Here is a 22,988-nt window from a genome sequence, read left to right as displayed (position 1 = left end):
AATTTTGAAAATTGACCATAATTATTGTAGCCCTTCATATCCAAACAAGTTCAATCAATCAATCAATCAATCAAAATAACTTTATTCATATTGCACATTTTGTACAGAATGGAGTCAGTTATAAAAACACAATATTAAACTTAAGACTACGGTACTTACAAAGAATATTGTTATTATAAAAAAAAAATCAAATTTCAGGAAGTTGGAAAAAATTTTCTAATTTATACAAGGGTCTGTTGGTGAGAAATAATTTCAAACGTTTTTTAAATGAATTAAAATTACTTATATTTTTTATATTGTCAGGTAAGCTATTGAAATATTTAACACCACTATAAGATGGAATTTTTTCATAAACCGATAAATTATGTCTGTTGAACGCCAATTCATTACCTTTTCTGGTTGAATATGTATGAAAAGAGTTCAATTTTGGCAATCTCTCATGGTTTGATTTAATATAAAGGGCTATTTGATAAATGTTTAAGCTAAAAACAGTCACAATAAGTTGCCACAAACCGATTTCAAATATCTAAAATAGTTAAAAAGTTAAAGAGGGTGCAAGCTAATTTTTTTGCCACCCTCATGGTTATTTGGATTTGAAACGTTTTAGGGCGCCATTTTGTTATTAGTGAGCCGATTTTGGTTTTCTTTATGTCAATGTTTATGTTTTGTCAAGACCTGTAAAATGATACCAAACTCGGCTATACTTGTCATTTGAAAACTTTGAGATACCCCCTACCCCCGCTACCCCTAAGGGCAAAATTTTCAAAATTGACCATAATTATTGTAGCCCTTCATATCTAAGAAGGTTGCCGCAAACCAATTTCAAATATCTCAAATGGTTGAAAAGTTAAGGGGGGGTGCAAGTTACTTTTCAGTCACCCTGTATAACATTTGACATTATAATAGATTGAAGTTAGGAGATTTACTAGATGATGTATATTGAGTTGGAATGTTTTCCTTGGATATTACTTCATTCACAACATAACATATTAAAACAGTCAGTAGAAACCATCAACAATTTGAGTTCTTGAACTTCACTTGAGAGCTGAGACCTCACAAACAGAACTTCTTAGAGGGATGACCCCTCAGGAAGTTGGAAGGGAAATAATCAGGATCTCTTGAGTGTGATAGGAAAGTTTTCCGTAACTAGATGATCATTCTCGAATATTATTACAATGTTCACCTCAAACTCTGGAACAACAAAATAGCGATGAAGACAGGAAATAATACATAGCTCACATATACACGTAGAGATAATATTAAATAATAAACCACATGTTTGATGATTGTAGAGGTGCTCAATAAATGTATTACACCTCGATGTACAATATTCCCACGTGGAATCTGTAGAGATGAACTGAAATTGTGAATTATTTTTGAGTCTTCTGGGGTTCCTCAAACAAAATAATTTTTCTACGTGTTCTATTGTTTCTTTGTTTTACTCACCAACTTTAAAGTTGCTTGTGGACAGTGTAGGGCAGGTGAAAAGTCTGGGAAATATCATATATATCGGGATATGGATGCCTCGAGCCACATTACCCTCGCCTATCTGGATGTTCTGGATCTCGGTTGCTGTAAAAATATAGATTTGTGTTCAATTGTTGTAAAATATGAATGACAACACAGTGTAGTAGCTTTTGATACAAGAGTACAACTTATAGAAAGTCATGTAACTTATCTTATTAAAACCTTGTATTTTTACTGATAATATCCTGTCAAACTAAATACTTTCTTGAAATATACATGATTTTATTTGAGTTTTTCAAATGCTCATGCAATTAGTCATTTTAAAAAACTACATAGCTGAACTAGGTACATAATGTTGCCTCTTTAACCTGCATTTAATAACAATTCATTTTCAAAACATTGAACTGTGAAAATAAACCTTACCATCCCGTGCATAGCCTTCAGCGCAGCCACAGGTTTCCACACGAACCAACTGAAGTTCGATCGATTTGATTCCTATTTCACAGCTTTCTACAACCAACTGAAACATTAAATTATGTAAAATAGTAATTTACTTCAATTTACTATATGTCAGACCTATCATGGTACATTGTCAACTATAATAACAGAGCACTATCTTTAAGTTTTAAAAAAGGAGTAAAATCTTAAAAATTTAGTACAACTAAAATGATTTGGAGAAACATCAATCTTTTTGTTGCAGGCCAAATTTAGCTCTCTAATCACAGTCATCGTTAATTCCGCTTGGTGGTGGAGCCAAATTTATCAACCAAGTCAGTTACGTAAAGGTCTATCATTCCCTAAACAACTAGGCCATTTAAAAATAAGAATAAAAAAAAGTGAACAGCTAGAGAATTCATTTCTGTTTTACGCAACCAAATTACGGAATAGTCGCTGAGATATACCAATTCAATTTAAGACAGCCTATTTACTATATTTTTATAAATTTAAGTGCAATCTTCTCCAGGGTACTTTGAGTCTTCGAAGAAAGTTCTGCGAGGTAAAAGTCCCACTTTCAATATTTTATGTTGTTTTCCGGGTAAGCAAAAGGTAGGCTACTTACATGTCCAGTGAAGGGTTTGGTGATGCAACAAACGGTGGAATCCAACATTCCGGAGACGGCAAACCGCGGTATCCTGCCTCGGTCTCGGACGTTCTGCAACGACTCAGGCGCGATGGAGAACTTGACAGGTGATGGAACTGCCTTCTCACACTGGCTCGCCTGGAATATTGCCAACATGGAAATATAAATTGACAATGATCTACACATTCATTGGTACATCACCCTGATTCGATCAGTAATACAAGACACCTCATCTTACATGAGAAATCAGCGTTACAGAATGAAGGTTTCAGGTACGATTTACAAGGGAAATATTTTTACTAGAGAAATAATATAGGCCTAAAAAATCCAAACAGCATGAATTCATTTCAAATTATCTCTAGTAGTTGAATACACAGTTAACAGTAGGATTAAGTTCTTTTGACTTGATTTTAAAAGGTTAGAAATAAATTTAGGCTGATACATTTATTGCAAGATTTACATTCCTTGAAGAAAAGTAAAATTTTGGTAGGTCTACACCTTTGTGGATTATTTACTCAAGCCTAACACAGTAAAGAAAATGCTTGATCAAATTATTTTATTTTCTATTTCAATAAATCAGAACTTATTCCAAAACATACCAAATTTGTTTTAAAGTAAAAATAAATTCACAAAAAATAAAAAATAAACAAATTTGAGGATTTAATCAAATTATAGCTAGAATCAGTAGTTAAAACATGTAGCCTATAGTTATTTACAACCAAAGTACCACCTTGGGTACCAAGAGCCTTGGCAGTAAGTAAGTAAGTATAGTTATTTACATCCCGTTGAAAACTCCTTTCCTCACGCAGTTACAACTTTTAATGACTTTTGGGAGGATACCTAACCAAACCTAATAGATCTACTGTATTAGCTAGGTTTAAAACATCTCACCTTATACTCGACAATGAACTCAGCAACTTTGGTCAGATCTTTTGCCAGAAAACTTCGCTTCAACGTGCATCGCAGAAGATACTGAATGTTGATGAAAACCCCATGATAAGTCTCAAACAGAGTTTTGTTGGGTCTGGGATAAAGTGGAGCTTCAAACGGAACTTCTGTCTTGCCTGATGGCATTTTCCCTGGCGCTGCTACCTCTATTGAGCATTGTACCAACTGAATCGGCTGGAAAATCATCAGATACAAAATAGGCCTAGTTGGATATCATAGTACTGTAGAACTTTTGAAACCATGTATTTCAACTTTCATTAATCTTATGGAATAAAATGTTACTAATATATACCTATATTGCAAACTTGAATGAGCATTGATGATAAATAAGCAACAACATAAACCGTTCAAAACACAGATTGAAAAATATTCGTTACTATAGCAAGTTGTATGGTGTTTTTGACCTCTGGGGACATCAAAAATGAAAAAGTAAATCGGTCCCGGGTCCAGGTCTTACCATGAGACCTACCGTACGGTAATAGCTTATTCCCTATTAAGTTAGGCTATGTGAAATTTGCTAAACAGAAAAATGGGGGTTATCAGTACTAATATACATTGAGATTTTGATTAGTTAACTTAGTATTGTTGAGATACTACTTGTTTGTAGTAAGGTGCCCGAATGTTTGCACACTGAGCCCCACATAATCCAAGGCCAACTCTATCAAGAATATTGCTAAGCCAAATAAAGTTAGGCTATGTGAAATTTGCTAAACAGAAAAATGGGGGTTATCAGTACTAATATACATTGAGATTTTGATTAGTTAACTTAGTATTGTTGAGATACTACTTGTTTGTAGTAAGGTGCCCGAATGTTTGCACACTGAGCCCCACATAATCCAAGGCCAACTCTATCAAGAATATTGCTAAGCCAAATAATGTGAAGATACACACAACCTTTTCAACACACAAAACTTACCTTTACTGAATTGTAGAAAGCTTCAAAAACACCAACGTTTTTGGGACTTAACTGTAAATTAACCGTCCCTTCTAAATTTAAAGTGATTCCATCATGCTTTAGATCAGAAGGAGAGTTGAAAATGACCACACCGCTGATAGTTTCCTGTAAAAGTAAAATTCATTAAATTGTACGGTAGCTGGATTAATAATAAGCTGTAGTATAATAAGGTCTTATAATTAATTGGTGCAATTAGATGTGAGTTTGGGCTGGCTTGATTTGAGAGAGGAACAGTGCTCCCATTATCATTAGTTCAGGCTTACAACTGGAACTGAGTGTGTCTTTTGAAAGAGGAAGCGAGGTTGGTTAGTAATTTCTAAGGCATATTGATTAAGTAGGCTAATAAATGCATGTTAATGAAACCTCACTCACTAGGGTTATGACAAAAAGTGCGACAACTTATTGATTTTCTTCAAATTACGCTGTTCCCTTCAATTTGAAATATGCGTAATTTTGTAATCCTAAAATAACACAAAACATTACATTGCTCTATGAAAATAAACATACTTTATTACTAGGTTAATTTGTTTGGGCAAATAAGCCCCTTTGATCAAACAAGCCATAGACTGATACATTGTATTTACCAAACAATAAACTTACTCCTTCATGATAAACTTTGTTGGCCTTTTTAACTCGAATATCTAGAGTTACCGACATTATAAACTAATAACTTGCTTATAGTTTAAAATGCAATATGTTAATATGTTACGATGATATTACATTTGAATGGAATTCACAAACATAACCTCTTAAAACCAAACTTATCAGAATTAAAAATTAGAAACAAACAATAACAATAAACATCTGAGATTTCTGCGTTCATGTTGGTACCACTGGCAGTGAGTGGGTCCAGATTTTCTTACAGCTGGGATAAGAGAAACGCTAATTACTTTTATAGTTGACGGTATATATATATATATATATATATATATATATATATATATATATATATATATGTGTATATTTATATCGTGTAATCAATATTATCAAAATATATTAGGACTCCTACAGTTCTGTCATCTCCATTCCATATATTTGAGAGTAAACGAAGCGATTCTCTGGTGATTAAAAGACATACTGTACAGCTCTTATAAAATATCTTACACAATATGCACAGATATTACAGTTGACCATCGATGTATATATTCTATATACATCAATGGAGTCAAAGGCAAATGCTCATTCAACTACACTACTGAATAACTAATCAAGACCACAGAATATATAAGCCTAGGACCGCCCCTGACTCCATTGATGTGCGGTATATAAAATATTGAATATATACATCGGTTGTCAACTGTAATATCCGTGGATATTGTGTAAAATATTGTAAGCTGTACAGTATGTCAACTATGTTAATCACCAGAACCGCTTCGCCTACTCTGAAATACAAATCGACGGTCTGATGATATCATCATTCTGTGAGACTAACAGAGTGTTCCATTCACGTGATTGATCTTGTCAAGGCGAACCTATAGATGATAAAAATACAAATCACTTGCAAGTAATTAAAAATGTCAAATGCATTTAATAAAATGATGTCTAGCATATTCATTGGTTCTTTTATGACTTGACTTATGACATTATTCATATAAAGCTAATCGTCATAAAAAATTTTAAAGGAACTCAAAACTTGGTTTCTGTACATTTGTGTTTTATTTTATGTTATAAGGTATAACTTAACTGACAAATTCCCTCTAAAGCAGTCTAATTACCAATTGAACTTTTATACATACGTCATAATACTTGTTGGTATCATCATTAACTATACATCTCCCACGGCCGCCTTTAACTACAGGCCGCGGCCTGATAGAATTGGCAACGTCGCAAGTGGTGTTGTTCAGTTACAGACGTCCCATAAGATAACATGGCAGACAGGTGACATCAGCTCATTCATTCGCACTTTATTGATTTAAATTTAAATTTATGAACATAAATTTATTAAAATATTGAGAATAAAACATACAGAATTGAAAAACGAAACAATACGAATTAAAATTCTATATCTGTACATTTTAAGCGGAGTCAATATTGTCATAGTCCAGTAACCAATCTTTCGTAAATACATCCAAACAAAACAGCTGTTACAACACCACTTGCGACGTTGCCACTTCGAAGGCCGCGGCCTGGGTTAAAGCACGGCCGCCTTTAACTCCAGGCCGCGGCCTTCGAAGTGGCAACGTCGCAAGTGGTGTTGTAACAGCTGTTTCGGGGTATATATAATCAATGATATCGTTTATTTAATCAGCATGTTCCAAAATCCCTTTTAAAACTTAACAGGTTTGAGAACTTCAGTAGTACCAACACCAACCACAAGTTTTGAGTTTTTCTACTCCAAGGTTCGACGGTAGGGATGAGAATATCAGTGACTTTAAAATATCACTCGGAACTGTGACTGTGACAAAGAAATATCGGTTAAAAATATCGGTGACTAGTCACAGCGATATATGCTACGGTGGTGCTCCATGCGGTGATACTCAAAACTACGAAACTGTGACGATGCCATTGGCGTGCATCACTCGAACCCCCAGCTACTTGTGACTGCGACTGTGACTGTGACTGCTCCAAACCCCGAATGACTGCTACTGTGATCTCGCGCTGTTGACGATATCACTGCCGCGCTACTCTGTCAAGTACCTGCGACTGCTACTGCTAACTGCTACATGTCCGAGTGACTGCGCCTGAACTCTCTCTGTTGTGACTGCGACTTGGGCTGTGACTGTGACTGCTACATGTCTCAATCATGCGCATTTAATCATCCTGTTTTGACTGCCGGCTGCGACCTCTTTATTTATTTGCTTATGTATTTTATTACAGACGCCTTTAATATTTTACTAATAATTTTAATATATATGCATATGTAACGATGCAACAGATTCAATTCCTAGTAATTTATTGTGGGTAAAATAATATATAATATAATACTTATAATATAATATAATATAATATAATATATTATAATATAATACTACTGAGCTTGAAAACTTTACTGTAGGATGTTTCCTTAACATGTGTTTTTTTAGATTCGTTACTGATGTTTTGTAAGACAGTTTTGTCTTACAAATGTCGCATTTGGCCGTGAAATCATCTAATACCAAAAAGTAATTCCACACCTCACCGGTTTTTCTTTTAAGACTCATTGTATAATAATTAATCTCATGAGTTCATCTCAATAACGCAGAAACTGAAACTAATGTAAACAAAACAAAGCGAACAGCGATAGGGTGCAAAGCCCGCTCAAAGTACAGTAGTTCGCTCAAAATCCGAAGGATACAGAGAGCAGCACTTACAAGGACGGCGGATACAGCCCAGTCACAGCGCTCCTACAGTCGATATTTTGAACTAAAAGCCTGTGACTGCGACTGCGACTGGGGAACAGAGACTGTGACTCGCTCAGTCACAGCGCTGCTCGCGCTTCTACAGTCGATATTTTGAACTAAAAAGCTGCGACTGCGACTGCGACTGCAAATGGTGAACAGAGACTGTGACTCCGGTAGCTGCTACTTTTGATATCGTGTCACAGACTGTGACTGCGACTTAAAAATATCGGTGACAAAATCACAGTCTGTGATTTATCGCTCATCCCTATTCGACGGTTGTCATCATTGTTTTGTATAGCGACATTGTTTGTTTACTTTTCTTGGTTTTCTGACTTAAGTTTAAGTTAGTTCATATCAAGTAACATCGTTTTCTGAATACAATACAACTATGGCAAAGTCTAAAAGAAATTTTAAAAATGGAACCCAAGAAAAACGAGAACATTTTCCTCGAAAAGCAAGAGAGAAGTCTTTAATTAACCTTGAGCAAATAGCAGTGGTTATGGATGTTCTTGAAGAAATGTCTGAAGTTGAAAATGAGAAAACCAACACGGGTAACTTAAACTTAATTTGTATAGTTTTGAAATGTTACCTAAAATGTTGATTAATCTTGTTGTTATTGTAAGTAAGCTTTAATAAACCGAGTCTTTCTCACTTGCAATTTTAAGTAGGTAAGCAACTGGCTGCACTTTACCTACTTGACGTCCTACACTCATTCGATTGGTTTTTCGATTCGATATTTTCATTCGATTATTTCATTCTATATATCGTTTGGTTAGTTAGGTTAGGTTAACCTTACCTAACTAACCAAACGATATATCGAATGAAGTAATCGATTAATCGATATATCGATCGATATTTTCATTCGAATGAGTGTAGGACGTCAAGTAAAGTGCAGCCAAGCAACTTACTGCTTTGAGCTCAGAAAGTTTCTCTATTTTAACACGTTGACTGCGCGTGCCGACTTTAGTCGGCGTCGCCAGCGCTCCCAGGTGGCGCGCGCCGACTACAGTCGGCACCAGACCAACAGTAATATATTGAGTCAGTGTGAGCTTAGCCTCAGACGGAGACGTTATAATCGTTGCCAGCCTGCCAGTTTAGAATGCGAGCTTTACTTTGGTGTAGGTTGGTACTAAAATTTCCCGTAAAATCCCGTCTGGCAATGCTTTTGTCCCGGTTTCGGGGATTTTTTCTCTTCAACCCACATTACAAAGACACTGGATACGGATCCATGCAGTGCTGCTACCTTTGGGTGTTTCAGTGAACTACATCCACTCTCGGGGTAACGCAGCACAGTCACCACTGCTCTTTTGTGATTCGTCAGACTGAAATATTTGAATGCCAATTGCGTTCGCTGATTCGGTTGCGCGCCGGGGCTTCTCCCACCACTGGGGAGCGCCTGTAAAGTCGGCGCGCGCAGTCAACGTGTTAAGAAATTCCATCTCCAATGGTATCTATCTCAATTGTGTAGTAAGAAAAATAAAATTGTAGTTGACTATCTATGGGTTTTTTACTATTCTTCTATGTCATCACTTACAGTAAGTTAGGCCTAGTTCAATCTTTATCGAAACATTTTTAACCATAGCCTACGCTCATCCACTGTGGGATATTTCGTCTAGCTTCCTCTGGTTATTTATAGGCCTAAAAAAGATAAAATCATTATGTAAAAGCTAATGGTGTTCGTTTGGAGGCACCTATACGGAATAATTAGTAGCCTATAGCCTAATGTAAGTAAATCCATTTCGATAACCTACAGTTCCGCATAGAAAATGCAATAGGAGTATATTATTGATTAGCCGATTAGCCTACGTAACTATAATAACTGATCTCGATTTTGATTCGGTTCCATATATCGTTTCTACAATAGCCTAGGCCTTATGCTTTTTTTAATGTAAGTTAGGTAAACATTGAATTTTAGTTTACTTACGAATGGTTTAAGTTTTTATTGATGTTTAATAAATGAAACTAAGTAAGCTAAACTTACTCTACCAGATTTGGGATTCTAGTTCAATGGGGAATCTTAAGTGTGGATTTTTAAGCTGTTTTTCTCACTCAAAACAAGATGTCTTGAACATTAGCATCATTAAAAAGTTTAAAGTTAACATGTTTCTTTTCACAAGTCTGCATATTATATAGTAAGAATCCTAATAGCATTGTGATTAAATAAGTATACATTTTTTAGGAAATAAGAAGCAGAGAAGAATTACCAATAGCTGCAGACAAGTTGAAAGTAGCTCGGAAAGAAAAGATACCGGTACCGGTAGTGTTAAACACAAAAAGAGCAAGAAGCCACCTCTGTTGCCAAAAACTAATGGCTTGTCCCATTTTGTAAGTATAATTTTCTATAGTACCTGGTAAAATTTTTCTCTATTGTCTTTGCAGGGTTCCAAACCGATCTGGAAACCAGAAAACTGGGAGTTGTATGTGAATTTTGATGACCAGAAAAAAATTTTGAATTTGGACGTGGAGTTGTGTTGTCAAAAATTTAGATTGTGGGAAACTATCATAAATTACGTATTTTACCGCACCGGATGATGTAATTAGTAATTGCCAAGTAATTAGGCCGATCACAGAAATTGCCGCGATTGTGTGAGATGTTTTGTACAATTTGCTTGCGTAATTGACATTGGTTACTTGAAAGCTCTGGTACACCAATCTAGTTGTTAACGGCTTAGCAACCATAGATAAAGTCAGGATAGTTTTGACCCTTCAATGACTTAATTGGTGATTTTGCGTAGGAAGACATAACATCTCAACTAACGTTGCTCACTACTTCGATAAACCAACCGGCATGGCATCAACACAGGTTTATTGAACAGGATAAAAAGCCTCAGTTAGTTTTTGTTAGAAAACTTTATTTTATGAACATTTTTGGAGGTGCTGGAGCACCCTCAGCACTTCCACTGGCTACGTCCTTAATAATGATAATATATGAAATAACAATGAAAATATGATTAATAATGAAAATAACAATATGAAAAATATTTCTCTTAAAATAAGCATTGGCCTCTCTACTGCCTAACTAAGTGAACCATCGATCTGTGAAACTGTGATTGGTTACAGATGGAGCTGGGAGCGAGAACTGACCTTATCGACTCTCATTCGTCCGATCCTCTCGGACCAGACAGTTTTGACAACTTTCAATGGGTAAAAATCAAGGCATATACAAGCAAAATAAGTAGTGTATTCTTAGAAAATAGCTGAATAACTAATGAGTTCTAACGTATTTCATTTACATTGTTCATAACTTTTGTAAAAGGTAGTTGTTCCTTTGTAGATTAACATTTTAGCCTATTCAGTCTATTATCCCTAGTCAAAAAGCAAACGTCATTTATCCATGAATTATAAAATAAATCTCAACTAAGAACAGCCGTTTTTAGTTTAATGTTGGTTGAAATTTACTTTCTTTCAACTATCCCACACTTGTACAAGGTGTTGGAGCTTTGTTTTTTGTTTTCATGAAATATAGGTAGTCAAATCTTCTTGGTCTTCAGGTTAGGACCGCATCTTTGAATAAGCTGAACTTAGCCTCTGGTTCAGCTTATTTAATGACACAATCATCACCCGAGTTCTTATATTTGACTACCTACTGACCATGGGAAGCCTATCATCCAAATGAAATGTAGCTCTTCACTAATTATTAAATATTATTTATTATTAGCTTTACTTTTTTCACTAGGTTGAAGTGAAACAAGAATTGCCAGATGATATCGAGGTTTGCAAAATCACCTATACAGAACTTCCATTAAAAATACATCACCTCCAATCTCATCTTCCGAATGATGAGGTCAATGTGACTAATGATGTTGCATCGGTTAGTAAAGAGAAGAATAAAGATGTTCCTATTGAAGAATACACATGTGATGTGCCTTCTAAAAATAAGAATAATGTATCGTCAGAAGTCCAAGAAGAGCAATGTTCAGAACCAGATATCAATTGTGATGAAGTGTCCGAAGAGCATGACGTTTTGGGAATTTCACTGAACGATGATAATACTAATGGTAGTTCTTCGGAAGACGAAAGCTTGACTGAAAAATGTGAACCTGAAAATATAGAGGTAAGTGGTTTTAATCACCTACGCTATAAATAAAATGTAACTTAGTTGTTAGTGTACGTGTAAACTTGCGGCTCATGGGTTCTCTGATGGTGCACTCCTTATTTTTTCAGATTTCCGCTTCTTAAAATATAAAAACTTTTTGTTTTGATAAGCCCAACTTAAAATTAGGGTTTAAATTCCTATGCAATCAATCAAAGTTTTAGCCATGTAATGTGTATGTTGATACAAGACTAAAGAAAGAAACAGGAAAATTAAGCTATTATGGTGAATGATGAGTTGGGAGGGACTTAACCCAACACTAAAGGCCTTTTCACACCGGCGTACTGGACGTACTGTACGTTTGGTACGTTTTTTTTTCAACAAATCCCTGCCCATGTTATCATATGAGCTCATTCACACTGCGCGTACAGAACGTACTGTACGTACAGTACGTACGCGATGGTTTTGTGTGAATCGCTCGGAGAGCGATTTTTCTAAAATGTACGGCGTACATGGGCTTGCGTATGCGCAGTGAACACTTCAAAACCACGTGCTCAGCCAGTGTTACTTGTCTGACTGCAAACGAACAAGTGTACGTTTTGGAAGTTTCTGTGAAAGGACCGCGTACAGTACGCCCAGTACGCCGGTGTGAAAAGGCCTTAACAGTAACCTCGAAATGAGTAACCCAGTAGCACAGTGGCAGTAACTTCAAAAGGTCGCCGGTTCGATCCTGAGAAAATTTAATAGCTTTTTGATGACTCCAAATCAGACCCAGCTGTCCTTGATTAAATGGCTTTTAAGAAGTGGTCGTGGCTAATGAAACATTTGGTCTTAGTCAGTAACAAAGCTATACAAGGCATCTCACTTCATTCTACACTCATCTTTCAATCATATTTGGGTTAAATAAATACACACCTAGGTGGTATCCCCATCTTAATGGGTAATAATAGTAGGTATTAATATCAATAACAAGAGCCGCGTTTACAGTGGAGTTTGGAACAAAATATTTGGAACTTTTTGTTGGTAACACTCATTTCAGTATCACTCAGTCACGTGGTGGTGAGTAGGCATGGGGGGTAGTGAGCAAGTGTTACCTATTACCTATTACCTACCCCGTAACCAGCGTAGAAGTACAGGAACATTTGTTCTAAAAAAAGTGTTTATCGGATGGTTGAGGATCCAAAGCCAGCTTTCCATCATTCGAGCAGTTTCGCTAAGGCTACGGGGAACTAGACGAAAAATTCGACGCTGGTTTGAAATGTATAAATAAAGTTTTATTGTATTAAAAAAAGTGTTTCCTCATGTTTGGAACACGCTTTGATATTTACCGACTTCTGGTGAAACAAAATTTCTATTGTAAACTTTAAAAACTGTTTGCAAAATCAAAATGTTTCTGTTAAAAAATTAGTGTTTCTTGGTTTCCTAGAACATGAACATGTGTTCCTCACTCTGGTGTAAGTGTAACTTTTAGAAATGGCTTCACATTAGTGATGCGTCCAAACCAAATCTCAAAAACACAAATACTTGAGAAAAGTTTTGGTTTCAAGATTCAGTCAGCGATTAAAAACTAAGTAGGCTATCGTTTCAATAATGTATCAATCTCATATTTATGTCTGTGTTTGTTGTTTATGAAAAATTTATTTTTAGGTCTCAAAGTGTATTGGTATTAGGCTAGTCATGTTATTGTGTCAGGGTCAGGAGTTCAATTTCTTTCAGTTTTAATTGCATAATCAACATCTTACCAGCAACCTGTATTTTTTTGTTACCTTGGAGGCAAGTAAACAAGTTTTGCGTTGAGGTTTCGAGATGTGGGATTCAATTATTTAGTTTCGGTTTCAAGATTCGAAATTGCTGGTAGTGGATGGAGCATCACTACTTTACATAGGCTAATGAATGAAGTACACACTATTAGTTTGTGGGTAGCAGAGTGGTTATAGTGCTCGCCTTCTAATCAAAAGGTCGCCGGTTCGATCCTGAGAAAAGTCAGTAGCTTATTGATGGTTCGAAACTGGACCCAGCTGTTCCTGATCATTGGGCTTTAAATAAATGATCCTGGCTAATGAAACAGCTGATCTTAGTCAGTAACAAAGCTACACAGATCATCTCACACCATCTACACTCATCCTTTACTCATATTTGGGTTAAAATACGCACCTAAGTGGCGTCCCCATCTTAATGATTGATAATTGATAATTGAAATCAGATTACCTGGTTTGCAGGAGATCCAACCACGAAAGAAAAGGAAAAAGTACCTCCAACAGTGTGATATTTGTAGTAAAAAACTGCATTCCAAAGGTAACCTTCGCCTTCACAAACTTAAGGTACACAAAGTGAAAGTACAGTTCTCTTGTGAGTTGTGTCCCGTCAAGTTCGACTTTCACCGAGAGGCCGTGCAACATCGCAACTCTGTTCATAGAGGCGAGGACGGACGCTTTGGCTGTGATGTGTGCAGTAAACGGATCACGGACTATCACCTGTACCTGACCCACATCAGGTCACACACGGATTGCGGCAACACTGTGACAGATGGTAATGGTACGTGCTTAGTCAATAGTTATCATTTCTGGTGGGTAGCTGGTTGTCCATCGTGCTCGAGGAATGAGAAATGGTTTGAACCTGTCCTGAGTAAAGACAGGACATTTTTGAAAAGTAATTGAGTTCAGCTAGCTTATCTTGGAAAATTTAAGTCCAGGAGCTATAATATATAGAAAGTAAAAGAACTTAAAACACCAAACTGATATTTCGTCCTGATTTAGGACTTTATCTAAAAGTAGGTTGAAGAGATAATCTACATCAGTGATGAAATATTAGTGTTGTGTTTTGTGTTATTTTACGGTTTATCTCTTTTTTTGCCATGTAAGCTAGCTTAACTCATTTCCCTTTCAAAAAATGCCTTACTATCCCTGGCTAATTGGCATTCTTTTGAAAGATTACATGAATAAAGTCAGTAGCTTTTTGATGACTCAAAACTGGACCCAGCTGTCCTTGATCATTGGTATGGTAAATTATACTCGCTAAATAAACAGTTCATCTTAGTTAATAAGTATAAATAGGCATGTCATTTAATTCACACTCTTTCTTCAAAATGCACGCTAGTTGCATCCCCATTTTAAGTAATATTATTGCCATACTAGCTGTGTACCCGTTCTACACACAGGGATCTTATAGTATTCAGTTGAAACCTTCTTATATACAGTATAAAGAACAGCAGTTGGTTTGCATATTTTCAGATATGTTGGCCAAACTATTATACATAACTTCATTTTTTGTTGTTTATTGTTGTTACGGATCGGTATGACAATCAATAAAAGGATAAATTACCTGTGTCCGCCGGTCGATCCTAAATGTATCCTATTACAGGAGATGCATTTCGGCGAAATTAAATCGCCATCATCAGTCCTGATACGAGTATAAGGTCTTGAGCTTCCCCATTAGGTGCGTCTTGGAGTTTTTGAAACACATACACAAACTGTACACTTATACACATGACGAATAAAACATAAATACACGGTAGGCCTACTTTTATTTTTACTATGAACATGTGGACACGCGTCGGTCGTGAGCCGAGTCTCGACTGAAAACGCTCATTTAAAAAATGTAAGTTTCCCAGCCATATACAACACTGATTCAAGGTCTTTTCCCCGGTTATCAAAACTCAAGAACAATTTTATACACAAAGAATCTCTATTTTCGTTTACGGTTACCCTACAAATTATTGCACTTGCGATTAATGAAATCCGTTATGTATGAAAAAACGTTTTTAATCTTACTTGGTTTCCATTTGCTTTCAAAACGTGATCGGAATTGGTTACGGTATTTGTAAACAACATTCAAAACATATCAGTGACAGCTAGAAGAAATAATCTTGATTCAAACAGTTGTTCGTTATTTCATAGATGAATATGTGATAAACATTGGGAAAACTTTACAAAAGATCGCACAAAATTGGGTTTTGAAACGCCTGTCATTTTATTTACAAAGTAGTGACGCCATATTTTAATGGCTAAAGACAATCTCGCCAATCCAGTGAATACATTAAAATGATTTGGAACTTGATAGGTACTTTCGTTTTTCAGGAGAAGGCCGTATAAAATGGCTCTTGGGCCGTGACGGACAGGAAGACAGAGACAGACAGACGGACAGAAATTTAGATGAGACTTGTTTCGGGTTCTTTAATGTATAAAACTTAAAAATAACCTAAAAGTTTATGATTCTGAGCAATGTACAGTCAAAACTCTAATTTTATTTATATAAGATTCATATTAGAGATCAAAATAGCTGGGTAGCTCAGTGGTTATAGTGCTCGCCTGGTAATTTAAAGGTCGCTGGTTCCATCCTGAGAAAAGTGTGTAGCTTTTTGATGGTTCAAAACATGGACCTAGCTGTGGTTTATCATTCGGCTTTTAATAAAGTACTGACTAATGAAACAGCTGGTCTTAGTCAGTAACAAAGCAACACAAGGCATCACACTCCATTCTACACTCAACCTTCACTCATATTTGTGTTAAAATACGCACATACAGTAGATGGCTTCCCCATCTCGAATGATAATAATAACGAGTATTGAGTTACAGTTAGAATCACAGTTTTTTTGTCAATTACAAAAAGTTATTTTAATCTATGAAAAAATGTGTTCATATAAAAGGCCTACAACATAACCTCAATTTGAGGAGGAATAAGTGTAGTTGGTTTTTGAAACCTCTCTCCCTTGCTTGAAACCCCTTTTGAATAATTGTTTGAAACTCCTGTACTACTTTTGAGAAAAGTTTCCAAAGTACTGAAACTGCACATTTTTGATTTTTGTACAGCTTTTTGTTATGCTGAGCACCATTGTTAGAAGTAGAAGACTGGTGGGGGATGTAGGGACGTCATAGTTCTCTTGGTAGGTTTCAGTTTTAGATAACAGAACTTACAAACTACTCTCTTTTATTCACATTTCTTCTGATTCTTACAAATTATAAGGGATTTATTATTCAGGTTTACACACAGATGACTTGAGGGGAAGACTGAAGAGTCAAGATAAGAACTTCATCTGTGACACTTGTGGTCGTAGGTTCGCCTTCAGCTGTTTGTTGCGTGATCACATCAACACTCACACCGGCGTCAAACCTTACCTCTGTCAGGAGGTAACTATCTGTATTAATTATAGTTTTCACTTTCTCTATCTCAATTTGTAATCTTTTATCATGAGTGACTAATTTGCAGTTACCTGTTCACCTATCCAAGCATAACTAAAGGTTCCTCTACACTCTTGGCCAAGGTTCTTATCTCCCGCTTTACGGTGACCGTCCACACTGCAGCGAGTCCATACCACGAGTGCGAGCACTCCTTGAAGGTTCCCAAAATGGAGGAGGATCTATCAGATGCATCAGCTTTATGTGCTGCAGCATATTGATAACTTTTTACGAGAAGTCGTCTAGCCTCAGCGAGAGTGAAGAGTCGACTGTAATAAGAAGGCGTAAAGGTGTCCTGATATGTATTGCTATCTGTGTGCTAAGCTTAGAACTAATACTCTTGGCCTCGGGTTGGACATCATAGATTGAGGGTTCAATTCCTGTCTTGCTCAGGTCTAATATGCGAGGGTTTTAGATGTCTCTGGAAGACTTTGGTGAAAGCGGCCAACATAAAGTAAACAGTTGACCTGAGTAAGGGTACAAGTTGATAGGATGGATGGCTTCTTTGAGGCTGAACCTTAAATCTGGCATTGTTTGTGGGTTTTTTTTAATATTATGGTGTTTTCATTGATATTTCGTCATAATATAGAACTTATTTAGAGAGTAGATTGAAGAGAAATGTTGAATTTTAACTTACATTTCTCTTCAATCTCTCCCTGAAAAATTTTCTCACGTAAGCTAGCTAATCCCTTTTCAAAATAATTCCCATCATGTTTTACAGTAAATTTAGTGATGTGATGTATAGTTTCCCAAAGTTTTGTGTACAAGTGTTTCTTTCTTATGCAACAAAGTGTTACTATGCACAGTTACACAAATAACATGTGTGTTGTTCACAGTGTGGTAAGGCGTTTTGTCAAAAGTCCACGTTGAAGCAGCACACAAAGACACACAGCGAGGTTCGGCCCTTTCAGTGTGCAGAGTGTCCGCAGGGCTTCTACTCCAAGGGGGACTTTGTCAAACACCAACGTACACATACTGGCGAGCGGCCGTACGTGTGCGAGGTAATCATTACAAACATCCTAACCATCCAACTTAACTAAATGGCTTTTGGTGGACCAAATGTTTAGGAATACAGAGTCTTCAACAAATGTGTAGTGATTACATAAATGTTGGATTATTTTGATAAAGTGCATGGTAAGTATGGAATTGGTGCTGATTTAGCTACCTCCAGTTAAAGGTTTTTATTTTAGTCCAATCAGAAGCACTTGGATCAGACCATATGAGGGGAAACAAAATCAGACACAATCTTACTTGAAAACTGTTAAAGGTTATGAAATACTGTAAAACTTTGCTTGAAAACATAATGGTGTTTTCATTCACTCATTTGTTGTGCATTGGCTTAGAATGCCACAATTTTGACCTCTGCAAAGGAATAACAAACAAAGGCTTATACCTGTGCTGCTGACAGAACAATTTGCCGAAGAATAAGTTAATTGCAATTTGTTTTATGAAAAAAAAATAGAGCACATCATCAGGGCGGTACGCTTGATTTTTCATTGATAACATGACACTGCATTATTAAATTCGACAATTCAGATGCAAATTTATCAACAACAAAAAATATGTTGTCATGTTTTTTTATGACTGTATCAAAATTGTTTATGTTTGTTGTCTTTTAATGTATTGTGTATTGTTTTCAAATCAAAATCACCATGTTGACGAGTGACCTTGTATGCGTGTATTGCGTAGGTTTGTGGAGAAGGATTCTCGCGCAGCTCTCATCTGGTGATCCATCGACGAACGCACACTGGAGAAAGGTATTGCTTAGTTTGAAATACATTCTACAATATGTTAAGTGATTTGTCTTTTGTGTTGCTATTCCTATCCACAAAAATGCACAGTTAGTAGTCTTTATAGATTCTATTCAACCATAATTGTTATTGAATTATCTATGTGACGTGTGCAAAGTTATGAAGAATCTTTTTGATCATCCTATCGATATTAGATACTCATATTCATCAAGCGTATTCTGACAATGCTTATGATTGCTAGATTCAGTTATTATTAAATGATTGTTACTGTTATTGATGTTGTTGCCGAAAGACCTCACGTGTGTGATGTTTGTGGACGAGGGTTCGCCAAGCGAGGAGATGTCGTCCGTCACCATCGGGTACACACGGGAGAACTCCCATACCTCTGTCAGGTAAATACTCTACTAATCAACCTGAAATATTTATTATTGTTGAACAAAAACAAAAGGTTCTAGGCAGGAATTTTGATTCTTGAAAAATGGGGAATAGAAGCTAGTTTATCTGAGAAACCGTCCAGATGGACCATACTTATTGATAACCCAAAGAAGTGAAAGCTTACAATATTTTGCCCCCTAGAGGTAAGTCAAGGGTAGATAAAGACAGTTATGGACAAAAAATGTTTTTAAGGGTTTTGTACATATCTTGCATAATTACTATTTCGACTTTTGAAGAAATCTGTTGTCATCATATCCAATATCCTCTTTTAAGTTGTCCTGAATTGAAAGTGTACTGGATCTTTTTGCCAAACCAATATTTACTACGTCTATACCTCGATGTTTGTAGGTCTGTGGTAAAGCGTTCCGACAGTCGACCCAGTGCGCCAACCACATCAAGAGCCAACACCCAGACTCGCCTGCGCCCGTGGCTCGTAACCCTAACCCGCTGGTGCATGTACACCTGTCGTAACTAACTGTGAGTCAAACAACTGGTTGTGAACGTAAATGTTGCCTTATAAATTTTGAAGTAGACGTCCAATTTTATTTGGACTAGTTGTAGCCTTTTTTATCCATATCATAGTTGATTGAGTCTCTTAAAGAGCAGGTTGATAAAAATTACGTTAATTGAATATGTTAATTTTTGTACAAAGCCAAATTGTAAAGACAATCTATTGTAAGTATAGTATATTTGATGCCACATTAAACAGAGTACCAAAAACTGAAGATTAAAGATTTCAATAGCTCAATTCAACTATATCCATTTTCAAACCAAAACAATTCTACATGGGAATAGGATATCTACTTCTATGCTTCTATAAATAGTCAATGATTTCAGCTATAGAAGAAATTTGTAGTGTTAATGTTTCAGTTATGCCATATCGGGCTGAATCTGTCTGTCTGTAGTAAAAGGCGTTAATATTCAGGGGTTTTAGGAAATTTTTATTATTTTTTTAAGGGATTCGATTAATTTAAAGGATTTTGAAAATAGTTTTTCAGTTAGGTTAAGCTTAATATAACTTCTGTGATATTGGAATGACAATGAATGCGTCATTGAGGTAATAAATAGCCCGGAATAATGTAATTAAATTTAAATGCTAGATTCCTTGGGTGAATTTTGTTTACTTGATTAAACTAGTACAACCAGTACATCACACTCATTATTTGATATAACCAAATTTATTTCTGAAGAAATAAATAACAAGAAGCGTGTATTGGTAACATTCCTAGATTTGGCTAAAGCATTTGATTCCATTAACAGACAATATCTAATTTCTAAATTGAGACTAGTTGGCATCGGTGGTCATTCATTAAACTGGTTTATCAGCTATTTAGAAAATCGTTTACAATATGTGTCCATCAATGGTGTTGATAGTGATAAAACTAGCATTGACTATGGAGTGGTCCAAGGTAGTACACTCGGGCCCATCCTATTCTTGATATATATTAATAACCTTTCAAAAGTCAGAACTAAAGGGAAAGTTTTTTTTGTTTGCTGACGACACGGCCATAGTATCGTCTGGATGCACGTGGGACGAGGCATATGAACAAGCATCTACAGACATTTATAAAGTTAAACGTTGGTTAGACCAAAACACGTTAACCCTTAACATAAGTAAAACAAAAAGTTTACCAATATTTTTTAAGAATGAAAGTGACCCCAGCCCGAGGCAACTATTTCTTCATACATGCGGCCAGGGCCGGATCTAGACAATTTTTGAGTGGGGGCAAACTAAAATTTGCCGCCCCTCCCCCCCCCTTCACCCACAACAAAAAATCCCTCACAAATTAAACCAAAATGGAATAGGTAAAGTGGAATAGGTAGATATAACGAATTCCTTGATATAACGAATTTTTTTTAATGCCCTAGAACTCTCCATAAGACACAATGTATATTTTACCTCTACATAACGAACAAACTATAACAACGACCTTGATTTAACAAATTTTTCGTGATTTCGGCTAAAATAAGACACCTCAATATAACAAATTTATCATTGTCAGAACCTCTACATTGCGAATTTAACCTCTGCATAACGAATTGTCTACGTCTTTCCCTCGATATAACAAATCCCCCACCCAATTATTGTTTTGGGAAAATCTGTTTCTTTATCAAATGAAATGGAAAGGTCACGTCATCGCTTGCGCTAACATTCGTCTGCTCCGTTTTACATCTTTGTCTGCTGTCTCTGCGCGCGCTATGTTGCAACTGAGAACTGATTTCATTCACTGAGGACTGATGACGACGTAATGTTTAGTAAGCTGTGATTGGGCGATATGGGATAACTATGGTGAATTGTACAATTTTTTTGATAAAGAAAAACCTAAGAAAGAATATAAAAACAAAACCAAAGAGAAAGAATAACAACATCGCTATTTTAACATTCCTTTTACGAGTATTTTTACTATCCTTAAGTTGGCTATGATTATACACTTTTATAATGACTTATCTAATAATTTATTGTTTTCAATACGATTTGTTTCAACTAGCATTAGCAACACCAATGCTATAGTTAATGATTATTATTGACATTCCTCTGTTGTGATAAATCAGTACTGTACTGTAAGTAGCCTACCGGCCTATCGCGAGCAGTAGCTTACAAAACTTTCTACTGTTTTGTTTTGTTCTTTACATAATTTATGACTATGCAATACAGTGTTTGGCTAGGTTTTAGGAGGGTTAGAACAAGCTGTGATTTTAAACTTATAGTTTTTAACCTGTACCAAGGTCAATGCTATTGTCATGATTGCGCAATATTCAAGATCCCTCCCCTTTATTATGCCGGATAATTTAGGTTCTGCTGTACAATGTAAACACTGTACTGTAAAGTATTGTAGCCCATGCTACTTTAATTGTACTGTATTTTAATGAGGTCAAGTCCCGACCTATATTGATCGACGCTGGTTCTGAACCTCGACTTAGCGAAATTCCTGCAAACCTAACCTCTATATAACGAACCACGGCAGTGAGGCAGGGCGGCATGGCGCCTTGACTGGGATGGCGATCAGCTGAAATTCTAAACAAACTTTGCTGTGCTGCTAACTATGCTATTAGGGCTCTCAGTGTTTTCTACTCCGTTGCAATTTATATTGATTTCTATTGTAAAATTATTGTTTGTTTATTACGTTATGCAGTTTTGAAATTACTTAATTGACGTTCCTTGTGACGTTCGGCTCATTAAAAACTTTTACAAACTGTATTAAACAAATTTTCTGCAACCAGAAATTTGCCGCCCCTCAACCCTGCCGCCCGGGGCAACCGCCCCCTCTGCCCCCCCCTTGTTCCGGCCCTGCATGCGGCGACTTTCGGTCAGCGGCTTGTACTTGTGACGTTATAGAGCGGGTAGAGAAGTACACGTACCTAGGCATTATAATTGATCAAAAGTTTAGTTGGGCTCACCACATTCATTATCTCAAACAACGACTTAGAAAGCTCATATATGCATTTTCTCAACTTGCCGGAGTGCTGACCACGGATTACTGTAGGACAGTTTACTATGCTTACGTTCAGTCTTTGCTTCAATATGGTATATTGGCGTGGGGCGGTGTCTCGGCCTCTATGCTCGAGCCTCTGGCTGTTGCGCAGAGGAAATTAATCAAAACCATACTTAGCAAACCATCGAGATATCCAACAGAGGATCTGTACTCAGATTTTCGTGTTCATGATATACGACAGTTATTTGTAAAAACTCTTTTAGTCTTTATTAGGTCAAACAAAAACATAATTTTTACCAATTTGCAGCATAACTATCCCACAAGACATAGAATCAACTTTGGTTACCAATTTCATAGATTAAATATAACCTCGTTAAAAAGTAACCCATT

At 36.2% G+C, this 22,988-nt stretch overlaps 2 protein-coding genes across 5 annotated transcripts in view; one reads left to right on the top strand and one right to left on the bottom strand.

Annotated features, from left to right (window-relative positions):
- Positions 1-921: 921 nt before the first annotated feature.
- On the bottom strand, positions 922-5,163 carry LOC128994646 (vacuolar protein sorting-associated protein 26C-like). The gene is made up of 7 exons (XM_054419331.1): positions 5,052-5,163; positions 4,413-4,556; positions 3,440-3,670; positions 2,528-2,686; positions 1,891-1,987; positions 1,447-1,572; positions 922-1,191 (listed from the first exon to the last, which is right to left on the bottom strand). The coding sequence occupies exons 1-7, from the start codon at positions 5,106-5,108 to the stop codon at positions 1,109-1,111; spliced, it is 897 nt and encodes a 298-aa protein (XP_054275306.1). The 5' UTR covers positions 5,109-5,163; the 3' UTR covers positions 922-1,108.
- A 2,993-nt stretch (positions 5,164-8,156) lies between these two features.
- LOC128995035 (zinc finger protein OZF-like) overlaps positions 8,157-22,988 on the top strand; it is a 26,024-nt gene continuing 11,192 nt past the window's right edge. The window contains exons 1-10 of one of the 4 annotated variants that reach the window (XM_054419907.1): positions 8,157-8,322; positions 9,951-10,096; positions 10,832-10,915; positions 11,448-11,825; positions 14,024-14,339; positions 16,782-16,930; positions 17,815-17,979; positions 18,668-18,735; positions 19,022-19,121; positions 19,513-19,641. In XM_054419907.1, coding sequence (XP_054275882.1) covers positions 8,160-8,322; positions 9,951-10,096; positions 10,832-10,915; positions 11,448-11,825; positions 14,024-14,339; positions 16,782-16,930; positions 17,815-17,979; positions 18,668-18,735; positions 19,022-19,121; positions 19,513-19,635 — 1,692 coding nt within the window. In that variant the 5' untranslated portion in view covers positions 8,157-8,159 and the 3' untranslated portion in view covers positions 19,636-19,641. Of the gene's footprint in view, positions 8,323-9,239; positions 9,307-9,950; positions 10,097-10,831; positions 10,916-11,447; positions 11,826-14,023; positions 14,340-16,781; positions 16,931-17,814; positions 17,980-18,667; positions 18,736-19,021; positions 19,122-19,512; positions 20,303-22,988 lie in introns of those variants that run through there. The other 3 variants (XM_054419908.1, XM_054419906.1, XM_054419909.1) reach the window with 3 other exon arrangements.

Source organism: Macrosteles quadrilineatus, unplaced genomic scaffold (genome assembly GCF_028750875.1).
Source record: "Macrosteles quadrilineatus isolate MER2022 unplaced genomic scaffold, UCM_ALF_1.0 Scaffold_5__1_contigs__length_97177068, whole genome shotgun sequence".
Lineage (NCBI taxonomy): Eukaryota > Metazoa > Arthropoda > Insecta > Hemiptera > Cicadellidae > Macrosteles > Macrosteles quadrilineatus.
The sequence above is the reverse complement of the archived record's forward strand: the minus strand, read 5'-3'. Positions and strand labels throughout refer to the sequence as shown.